This window comes from Nothoprocta perdicaria, unplaced genomic scaffold, assembly GCF_003342845.1.
Source record: "Nothoprocta perdicaria isolate Ctin4 unplaced genomic scaffold, notPer1 scaffold_2, whole genome shotgun sequence".
NCBI lineage: Eukaryota > Metazoa > Chordata > Aves > Tinamiformes > Tinamidae > Nothoprocta > Nothoprocta perdicaria.
In genome coordinates this window covers 7,898,521-7,909,398 of record NW_020455204.1, presented here as the reverse complement: position 1 = coordinate 7,909,398, position 10,878 = coordinate 7,898,521, and the positions used below count along the sequence as shown (strand labels likewise).

Genomic DNA, 10,878 nt, shown 5'->3' with positions numbered 1-10,878 from the left:
GCTGCTCCCCGCGGCCGTCCCGGCCCCGCTGCGGCAGCTCCGGTTGCGCCCCGCGCCGGCCCCGGCCCCGGGCAGCCCCCCGGGCCGCTCGCGCATCCCGCCGGGAGCCGAACCGCGCCGTGACACCGGAGGGAACCGGCGTCCCGGCCCGCGGAGGTGCAGACACCGGCCCAGGTTGTCCCAGCCCTGGCACTTCCCCGCGTCTCTCCCTGGCCGTGTTTTTCCCTTGGGAAGCACATGGGCTCCATGCTGTCCTAAACTTCCTATAAAAACACCCTGCTCGGCCGCTGCTGCCTTTTCCTGCGAAGTCCTGGCAGAGCCAGGCGGGATCCCGGCCTCGGGGGATCAAGGTGCCCCACGGCTGCCCCACGTAGGAAACAGCGATCGCTGGTTTGGGGAGCGACCAACGCAAACTGGCAATTCCGGTTCCTGCTGGACGCGTCTCCTCCGGCCGGCCGGGCAGTGCTGATAATTAATCGTGTCCTCAGCGCTGTGCGGGCGCATGAGAGGCCGCGGGCGGCTTTTGCCTCTGGTGCCTTTTGGGGTTGTCTTTTGGGGTCAGTTCATTCCCGCGGCTGAGGAAAGGGGACAGGAGCACGGAGCTACCTGAGGGTCCCGTGTCCTCTGGGCCGGAGCAGAGCCCTGGGGTTGCTGCTCCGCAGTCCTGTTTGCCACCCCAAGCTGCTCCCTTCTCCTGCTCCGAAACCTCCTATGGGAGCCTTGCTGGGACGCGGGTTCCTATGATGAAACCGCCCCAGCATCAGGGCCTCCTCACCCAGGCCAAGTGCCTCTTGTGGCCAACTAATCACAGCAGTGGTGGCCACAGGCCAGCACCGGGAGGCCTCAACCGGCCGCCCCATCCCTTGGCTCCCAAGGGCGGCACCAGCTCTGGAGCCGGGCTGAGAGGGGCCACTGGAGCCCAGCCTCGCGGCTTGGACGTTTCCCAGGTCTCTTCCTTTTCCTCCGTTTTGCTGGAGGTGTCTTTGGGAGCGGGAGCGTCGAGGTCCGGGCGGCTGGGGGACGTGGGTGGAAACGCTGCCGCCGTAATTACAAGCAGCCCAGGCAGGAGGGTGGGTGGCAGCCGCCCGGCTGCCCTTGGGCGCTCTGCTCCCCGCTTTAGTCACCGGGTTGGTACGCGAGGCTCTGCCCAGCCCGGCGCCTGTCCCGCTCCGGTGCCCGCGGAAGTGGGATGAGGCTCCGCAGCTGTGCGACCACGCGCTGTCCCCGCTCCAGCTCACCTGAAATGTCCGTGGGGAAAAGCAGCTCCCTGATAGCTCAGCTTGGTGCCTGGAATTCGATGGAGAGGGCACCAGCACGGTCCCAGGGCCATGGACGGGGATGCCGATGGGGCTGTGGGATGCAGAGAGGATGGAGATGGGACAGGGATGCTCCTCTCCGCTCTGTCCCCCAACGTTGGCCCTAGGGCTGGCTTCTGCGGGTCGCTATCCGGACAAACGTCCATGTGGGGCTCCGGGGCCTTGCCGGAAGCCCTGGAGCTGGGTCACTGTGCCATAAACCTGGAGCGTGGGGCGATGATGGGAAAGCGCCACCGGAATCCTGGCCGCTGGTGCCAGATCCAGTCTCGCCTGGAGGCTCCTGTTTTCCTGAAATTTGTCCAGGAGAACGCGGGTGGGGGGGAAGTGACGCTGTGGAACGGGGACATCCAGAGCACGGGAGTGGGGCTGCTGAGGGCCGCTGTCCCCGCAGGCCATCAGCATCAGCAAAGCCATCAACACGCAGGAGGCGCCCGTCAAGGAGAAGCACGCCCGCCGTATCCTTCCCGCGCGCCRCCAGCGCCCCGTGGACGTGCCACGTCCGTGCCAGCGCGCACGGGGCCGTCGCGAGCSCGTGTAGGTGACACCCGCCGGGGGAGCGGGTCGGTGCTGGAGGGGAACGTGGGGCAACCAGAGAACGGGTGGAAGGAGAAATAGATGGAAGAGGTGGAATAGCTGCAGGTGCAGCATCCCGCAGGCTGCTACGACCCCTTTTACTGCCAGTTTGGGAGGGATAGTGTCTGTCCCCGCTGTCCCCGGGAGAGGAGGGTCTGTGCGCGCGGTGGTGCCGCGTGGTGGCTGGCGCATCCCGCTCTCCGGCATCTGCCACGGGCCTTGACTAGCAAGCAGGGATCATCTTGGGGACGCACCATGAGAAAGGCGCCTTCACCTTCTGGTCCTACGCCATCGGGCTGCCGCTGCCCAGCAGCGCCATCCTCAGCTGGAAGTTCTGCCATGTCCTGCACAAGGTGCTGCGTGATGGCCACCCCAACGTGAGTGTCCCCGGCGCCGCCAAAGCCTGGGATTGCGGATGGCTCTGGGAGGAAGGACAGGAAAATCCCTGTCCTTTGGGTAGCGGGGAGGCGCTGGAGCCTGCCCCACGTGTTGCATCTGCCCACGTTGTCCACAGGTCCTGCAGGATTGCCAGAGGTATCGGAGCAACATCCGGGAGACTGGAGACCTGTGGGTAAGGGAGGGCTCTCCGGATGCTCCGCAGCTCTTTTCTTTGCAAGTTTTTGGAAGAGGGCACCTGGTCCTGGAGGGGTTTGGGGCTTTTGGGGTAGCGACTGAGCAGCGTCCGCGCTCTCGCTGCCCCAGGGCCACCTGCACGACCGGTACGGGCAGCTGGTGAACATCTACGCCCGCCTGCTCCTCACCAAGATCTCCTTCCACATCAAGGTAGGGCACGTGGCGGCCCTGCCTCTTCTCCTGCACCCCAGGGTGCTCGTGGAGCTGCAGAYGGTGGCGCGGGGCGTCGTGTCCCAAAACACCACCCTCCTTCTGCGTTTTTCTGTGTCTTTCTTGCAAGCACCCCGAGTTCCCGCCGGGCCTCGAGGTGACGGATGAGGTGCTGGAGAAGACGGCCGGCACCGACGTGAATAACATGTGAGCCGGGGCGGAGGCGCGTGGTGCACCGGGCACCCCAGCCCCTCCGTGTCCAGGGGCACGAACCCCACGCTGGATTTTTCAGAGGCTTTTTGCCATGCGGAGCTGCAAATTGCAGCATCCTTGGGGATGGGGCCTGTGGCAAAGAGCTGGGAAACACTTGGAAACCTGACGCGTCCTCTGCATGCGTGGGTGGAAAGAAGGCCCGGGCGAGGGGGAGAACAGGCGGCCGTGACGGGGTTGTTTGTCCCGCAGCTTCCAGCTGACGGTGGAGCTGTTCGACTACCTGGACTGGGAGCTGAAGCTGTCGGAGTCGGGTGAGGCGGCGCGGGCGCTTGAGCAACAGTTTCGCTCTTTGGCCGGGAATGGGGTTGCAGCCGCGGCGCTTCCTGCTCCGCCTCGCGGGAGGCGCTGCCGCTTTCCGCGAGCGAATCCGCCTCGGAGGCGCTGCCGGAGCCCCGGGGGAGCTGCTGCCTCCTTGGCTAACGCAGTGGCCGCTGCGGCCGCAGTGTTCCGGCAGCTGAGCGCCGCCGTGGCCGTGTCGCAGATGTCGGCCGTGCAGTGCCGCCTGGCCCCGCTCATCCAGGTGATCCAGGACTGCAGCCACCTCTACCACTACGCGGTCAAGCTCATGTTCAAGCTGCACTCGTGTGAGTCCCGCACGGGCCGGGCCCTGTGCGCAGCAGGTTGCGATGCCCCTTCCTTGCTGCAGACCCCACCGCGGGGCAGGGACCCCACTGCGAGCACCAGCGATCCCCCCGGGGGCAACCAGGGCCTCTCCTTTGGGATCGCCCCGTGCAATTCCCAACAAATGAAAGCCGGCGTCGTGCCCGCGGGGATGCCGCGGCCGATGCCCGCCTCACGTGGGATGTGCCCGCTCCCGCAGGTCTGCCGGCCGACACGCTGCAGGGCCACCGGGACCGCTTCCATGAGCAGTTCCGCAGGTACCGGCGCCGCGGGACGGGGCGCCCGGCTCCCCCCGCTCCCRCCCCGGTGCTGACGGCGTTTCTCCTTCTCCTCCCCGCTCCTCTCCAGCCTCAAGAACTTCTTCAAGCGGGCGTCCGACATGCTGTACTTCAAGCGGCTCATCCAGATCCCCCGGCTGCCGGAGGTACCAGCAGCGTTCCTGGTGGGACCGTAACCCACGGGGYGGGTGGGAGAGGCCCCTGGACACCGAGGGGACACCGCCGTGTCCCCCCTTCCCGCAGAGCCCCCCCAACTTCCTGCGAGCCTCCGCGCTGGCCGAGCACGTGAAGCCGGTGGTCGTCATCCCTGAAGAGGCTCCCGAGGACGAGGAGCCGGAGACGCTCATCGAGATCGGCACAGCCACCACTGTGGAGCAGCCGGTGGGATGTGGGGAGTGGGACCTGGGTGGGGGGATCCACAGTGGGACCTGGGTGGTGAGAATAGGGGCAGTGGGACCTGGGTGGTTCTTGAAACACAGGCAGTTCCATCTCCAGGTGAGGAGGAACTTCTTTCCTGTGAGGGTGACAGAGCAGYGGAACAGGCTGCCCAGGGAGGCTGTGGAGTCTCCTGCTCTGGAGGTCTTCAAAACCCACCTGGATGCCATCCTGTGCCACATGCTCTGCRTGTCCCTGCTGGAGCAGGGGGGTTGGACTAGGTGATCTCTAGAGGTCCCTTCCAACCTCAACCATTCTGTGATTCTGTGGTGGGATCYGTGCTGGGACCTGTGTAGTTGGTTCCAGGTAGTGGGATGGTGGGACCAACAGTGGGACCAAGGTGGTGGGACCTGCTTAACGTGACCCAAGTGACATGGGACTTACCTGTCACCTTCTCCCCTCTTCAGGTCACCTCGGACATATTCGAGCAAACCTTCGGGCCGCCCAACGGCCTCCGTGACGACAGGTACGCGAGGCCGTCGGGAGCCGGGGCGGGCGGCCGGCCGTGGCGCCCAACCCGCCTCTCCCGGCAGGGACGCGCAGATCGAGAGCCTGAAGAAGGAGGTGGAGCTGCTCCGTGCCGAGATGGAGAAAATCAAACTGGAGGTGAAGCCAAGGCGCCGGTGGCGCGGGCGGCAGGGGGTCGCAGCACATCTCGTGCCCGCGTGGGGGCCCTGACGGCGKGTGCCGGCGCAGGCGCAGCGCTACGTGACGCAGCTCAAGGCGCAGGTGAACGGGCTCGAGGGCGAGGCGGAGGAGCAGCGCAAGCAGAAGCAGAAGGCTCTGGTGGACAACGAGCAGCTGCGGGACGAGCTGGAGCGGCTGCAGCGGGCCAAGCAGGACGGCGAGCGCTCGCAGCGCCTCTACCTGGAGGCTGAACGTAGGTGGGGACAGAGAGGGGACGCGTTTCGGGGTGAGCGGCGCCGCTGACACCGGGCCGGACCCGCAGGGAAGGCCAGCGCCACGGAGGCGCGTTACACCAAGCTGAAGGAGAAGCACAGCGAGCTCGTCAACACGCACGCCGAGCTGCTGAGGAAGGTAGCGCCGTGCCACCCTGCTCCCGCCGTCCCATCGGGTGACCCCTGCGCGTCCCRCCTGAGCCTCGGGGTCCCTTCCTGCCCCCTCTGCCCACCCGTGGCCAGCGCTGGGCTGCAAGGAGGCGCGGGGCGGCTTCCCCCTCCGGGCGCGCGGCCGGTGACGGGTGTCCCCCGCAGAACGCCGACACGGCCAAGCAGCTGACGGTGACGCAGCAGAGCCAGGAGGAGGTGGCGCGCGTCAAGGAGCAGCTGGCCTTCCAGGTGGAGCAGGTGAAGCGCGAGTCCGAGATGAAGGTGAGCGCGGAGTCTTCCCCCTGGGAAGTGGGACGGGGCACGCGGCCGCGGCGCTGCTCTTGGGTGCCCACTCAGCCCCGTGTGCCGCCGCACACTTGCAGCTGGAAGACCAGAGCCTGCAGCTGGAGCAGCTGCGGCAGGAGCTGGAGGAGCGCAAGGACGAGCTGAGCCAGGCCCAGCAGTGCCTCAGCCAGGCCAAGCAGGTAGGCGGCGGCACGAGCGGCCACGGCCTCAGCCTGTGGCTTGTGCTGACGTGGGGGACATGAGCCTGACGTGTGTCCCTGCAGGCGGGCTCGGAGCTGGGTGCCCGCGTGGAGGCCCTGCAGGAGGAGAAGGAGCAGCTGCGGCGCGCGGCGGGCGAGACGGAGCGTGAGCTGCTGGCGGCGCAGGGGCTGCTCCGAGAGCACGAGCTGCAGCGGAGCCGCGAGGCCGAGCGCGCCGCCGGCGAGCTGCGCGCGCTGCACGGGCGGCTGCAGGAGCAGGTGGGACCCAGCGCGTGCCCCAGCCTCCGGCGCGGCGCAGGGGCGCCCGCGCTCTCCTCACGCCGCTCGTGACGCCCCACAGAGTGCCCAGGAGCAGCGGCTGCAGCAGAAGCTGCTGGACGAGCAGCTCGGCGTCCTGCGGGCGGCCGTGCGCGAGGCGGCGGCCGTGGTGCGGGACGCGCTCGCCAAGCTGGACGACCCGCTGCACATCCGCTGCACCAGCTCGCCAGGTGAGGCGGCCGCTCCRGCCCTGGCGCGTTGCCCTCCGCAGCGCCCGGGCGGCCTGAAGCCCCTTCCTGCGTCCCCGTGTCCTTGCAGACTACCTGCTGAGCCGGGCGCAGGCCGCACTGGAGTCCACCGTGGCGCTGGAGCAGGGCCACGCGCGCTACGTGGCCGCCGCCGCAGGTGCGTCCCCCCGTCCCCGCAGTCGCGTCCCTTGGGATGGCGCCGGGCATCGGAGCCGCCGTTCTCACCCCTCGCTCTGCTTTGGGGCTGTTCCCCTGGGGCAGATGCTGCCGGGCTGGTGGGCGCCTTGGCCCTCTTCTCCCACCTCGCTGCCGACACCATCGTCAACGGCAGCGCCACGGCCCGCCTGGCTCCCCCGGACCGCGCCGACCGTGAGTGGGAAGCGCCYGCTGGAGCTCGCTCTCCGTCGCGGCGCCGCGTGGGAGCGCCCCGCACCGCCGGCGCTCCAGGATGTCCATCCTTCCTCCTTCCCTCTTCCCAGGGCTGACCGAGACCTGCCGCGACTGCGGCCAGCGCAGCCTCGACTACCTGGGCGAGCTGGAGGACGAGCAGTCGCTGAGCGGGGCCGAGCTGGGCGGCGTGCGGGCGGCGCTCCAGGGCATCCTCCGGCTGGCCCAGGTACCGGCCTTAAYAACCACAGCATAAAACTGCCCAACTTTCAGAGCCTAGTAGTCTTTTCCATAAAAAACYATTAAAATTTAGAACTAGCAGCTCTCCTGAGTCCTCTAGAGAGCTGCACACTTTGTATCTCTCAGGTCTGTACCTGCCCCACCRTGGTGGTAGACCTGCTGTGTCACAGCTGGCTGCAGAACATTGGTTCTGCATTTGGGTTATTTACTGAGGAGGAAGAGAAGAGTCTAATACCTCGTGTGGGTTTGGTTCCTCGTTACCACTCTTCTCTCCCTCTGCTCATTGCTGTCTCCTGCCCGCTTTGCCAGGAGCTGAGGCCCAAGAGCTTGGACATCAAGCAAGAGGAGCTGGGGGACATGGTTGAGAAGGAGATGGCCTCTACCTCAGCAGCTATTGAAGATGCCGTCAGGCGGATAGAGGTGAGAGGAGGTTGCTGGGCTGGTGCATTAACCCTGGTGATTTATGGTGCCTATCCGTGACACTGGTCTGAGATGTTTCAGATCATACAAAACAATGAGCCCAGGGGAGCAAAAAATCTGTTTATCCTCTGGTCTCCTTTTCTGTCTCTAGTGAGCCTAGTTAATGCTGTGACGTGGTGTTGAGCGTTTCCTCTTGCCTTTCTCCACAGGAGATGATGAGTCAGGCCCGGAACAAGAGCTCCGGTGTCCAGCTCGAGGTGAATGAGAGGTGAGCGAAGAGGGTTGAGACGGGCGTATGTGGCCAACCTGCAACACCCTTAYGTGCGTGGCCATAAAAGAGCACTGGCACATTGTGTTTGTGCAGCCTGTTCCTTGCATGGTGGCTGTAAAAGTGTGTCCTTATCACACCTGCTGGTCTGTTGAAGTCTCACCTGGTACCTCCTGCATTTTCTTGATGCTGAATAGCTAAGCCAATTGGCCATGGCTTCTCCTTCTCTGTTGCCGTCTGTAAATACTAAATACTCTTCTCTTCTTTTCCTGCAGGATCCTAAACTCCTGCACGGAACTCATGAAGGTCAGTGCTGCGGATACTGGGCTTGTCAAAAAAACTGTGCAAAACTCTGACTCATCGCCGCTGGCAAGATCAACCCGTTGGTGTAACACCCCTATCAAACACGAGAACCCCTGTTTTGTTGATCCAGGCAATTCGGCTTCTTGTCATGACATCCACAAACTTGCAGAAGGAGATAGTGGAAAGCGGCCGGGTAAGTCTGCTCCTCTGCTCTTCCCTGTGCTCTGCTCTGAAGTGGGGGAGTATTTTGCACAACTTGCAGAAACCTTAGCTGGTTTCACACTCTCTGGTGTTAATGATAATGTGGGAAACAACCGCAATGAGGACACGTAGCTCCATGCTGAGCAGCTCCCACTCTTGCATTTACTGAATTTTGTCCGTTTCAAGATGCCGGCCAAAAGTCCTGCTTGCTTTAAACCAAGCTGGCAGAAACGGAGGCTCTAAATCAAGACTTTCCAACCCAAATTTCAGCAGACCAGTACAGGCAGCTCGTAGAGTGCTGAAACACACCACTGACGTTGATTTATAGCTCCATTTTCCCAGTCTTTTGGCTTTGGAAAGTCATTGCTTGTGCTGCGAGTTCAGACCACAGCAGCCCAGAACATCTTGTGGGACCTCCAACCCACCCACCACTAGAACTAGCCTGCTCCAAGTCTGTTTTTAATGCGTTCATGGTTATATTTGCGGATCTTTGGAACTTTTGCCCATGAAAGGCCTGGTGGCCGGGCCTTAATGCTCTCGTGACGACAGGGGGCAGCAACGACGCAGGAGTTTTACGCCAAGAACTCGCGCTGGACGGAGGGGCTCATCTCGGCCGCCAAGGCGGTGGGCTGGGGCGCCACGCAGCTCGTGTAGGTACCGGCCGCACGGCTCCGCGGTGCGGGCGGCCATGGAGGAGGCCGCCATGGCAGGCCTGAACCCATGACCATGGCGCTCGCTGTCCCACCCCGCAGGGACGCGGCCGACCGCGTGGTGCTGCGCACGGGCAAGTACGAGGAGCTCATCGTGTGCTCGCATGAGATCGCCGCCAGCACGGCGCAGCTCGTGGCTGCCTCCAAGGTAGCGCCGCCCGCCCCGCCGCGCTGGCGGCCGCCGGGGGCCCCGGGGCCGCGCGGTGACACGGGGCTCCATGCTTGGCGCAGGTGAAGGCCGACAAGAGCAGCCGGAACCTGGGCAAGCTGCAGGAATGCTCGCGCGGCGTCAACGAGATGGCYGCCAACGTGGTGGCCTCCACGCGCTCGGGCCAGGAGCAGATCGAGGAGAAAGGTGAGGAGGGGGATGTGGGTTTGCAGGGGGAAAACGGCGCCGTCGCCCGTGGCCGTGCCGCCCAGCGCCTCGTCCCCRCAGACACCATGGACTTCTCGGGCATGTCCCTCATCAAGCTGAAGAAGGAGGAGATGGAGGCGCAGGTGAAGGTGCTGGAGCTGGAGAAGCAGCTGGAGGGCGAGCGCCGGCGCCTGGGCGAGCTGCGGCGGCGGCACTACGCGCTGGCCGGGCCCTGCGGCGAGCCCGAGGACGCCGAGGCCCGGCCGGTACCGGCACCGGCGCCGGCGCCGCGGCGCGGCATCCTCAAGAAGCCGCCGCTGGCCCAGAAACCCGGGCACCCGCAGAAGCAGGACCAGGTAGGGCCGGCAGCACGGCTGACATCGGAGGGTGTATGTATGCATATATGTAGATTTATATTAAAAAAACCCCACAATTTATATATGTAAAAACCTATATAATACATGCAATATATAAAAACTATACATATATTTTATAAAATATAATGTGCATAAAAATAAATTATAAAATTTGGCTGTATTACATAGTCTATATTATATAATGTTGTATATTTAATATCTATGTACAGGTACATGTAATGTATATTTTTATATGATATATACAGGTAATTTATAAAAAAAAATATAAAATTATATAAAACAGGCGTGTTATGTATGATGCAGGTGCAAAAATGCACATAAAGTACATGCTATGTGTAAAGTATACCATACGTAAAATATAGTATATATCTGAAAAAATGCATATATATATATATATATATATATATACACACATATATATATATATTAAAAAAAAATGTTCTGTATTGATGTTTCCCCCCCCCATCCTCTTCTCTTTGCAGCTGGAGCAAGATGCCGACCTCTTCCAGGCTCACGTTATAAACTTCTAGGCTGTGGGACGGGCTCCGCACCGTGGGTGCCCAGGTCTCCTCGCTGCACCGCGACCGGCCGCGGGGCCGAGCAGGAGGCTCCCCGGCTGCCCCGCTCTTACGTCTGTGTTTTAAACAGACGCCACTGGAGCTGCTGCTGGGCCGGAATCCCAGGATTTTGTTGGTTTTTCCCTCTTTTTTACAGCCGCTGGCCCTCAGCAGGCTGTGCCCGTCTGCCTGCGTGCGGCCTCTYGGAGCAGCTCTCCCTCCTTAATTTAATACGGGGTTGGTTTGGGGTGATTTCTTATTTCTCTTTTTATGTTTTTTCCTTAATTTTATCAGCACTAGGACTTTCCAGTCAATGTAGCTCTCTACTGTACCGCTCAGAGCCTTTTGAAGAAATGTGAAATGTTTTTAATGTAGGGAATTTTTGATCTTTTTTTTCTTGCAACTGTGTTTTTTAAATTATCCTCTTTGCAGCCTGAGGAATAATTTAACTTAGTTTCTCAAGGGGTTGGTTCTCCAGGAGAGAGGGACAATTTCGCTTTACCTGGTGCAAGGACCAGGAGTTTTATAAGGGAAAAAAAATAAAAAAATAAAACAGAGCAGTTACTAGCACACACTGGCAATAAGGAGACAAAGTTTTTTTTTTTTTTCCTTTTTTCTGTTTTTTATTACTACAGCGATGTCAGGGGATCAGTTTCATTATGCTTTATATTTAAGATAATTAGCAGAATTAAATATAACTGTGGCCTATGTGAACCATGG

General features: G+C 61.8%; 1 protein-coding gene across 1 annotated transcript; it reads left to right on the top strand.

The window, feature by feature from the left end:
• The first annotated feature begins 1,328 nt into the window (after positions 1-1,328).
• Positions 1,329-10,603, top strand: HIP1R (huntingtin interacting protein 1 related). Its single transcript, XM_026037486.1, has 31 exons — positions 1,329-1,625; positions 1,708-1,771; positions 2,124-2,266; positions 2,404-2,460; positions 2,592-2,672; positions 2,803-2,879; positions 3,135-3,196; positions 3,389-3,529; positions 3,766-3,823; positions 3,915-3,990; positions 4,088-4,225; positions 4,687-4,745; positions 4,813-4,885; positions 4,976-5,159; positions 5,229-5,317; positions 5,494-5,610; positions 5,712-5,813; positions 5,898-6,092; positions 6,175-6,322; positions 6,411-6,497; positions 6,602-6,709; positions 6,820-6,956; positions 7,277-7,387; positions 7,597-7,655; positions 7,931-7,961; positions 8,089-8,151; positions 8,709-8,809; positions 8,912-9,017; positions 9,101-9,224; positions 9,306-9,580; positions 10,084-10,603. The coding sequence occupies exons 1-31, from the start codon at positions 1,329-1,331 to the stop codon at positions 10,129-10,131; spliced, it is 3,411 nt and encodes a 1,136-aa protein (XP_025893271.1). The 3' UTR covers positions 10,132-10,603.
• Positions 10,604-10,878: the final 275 nt, after the last annotated feature.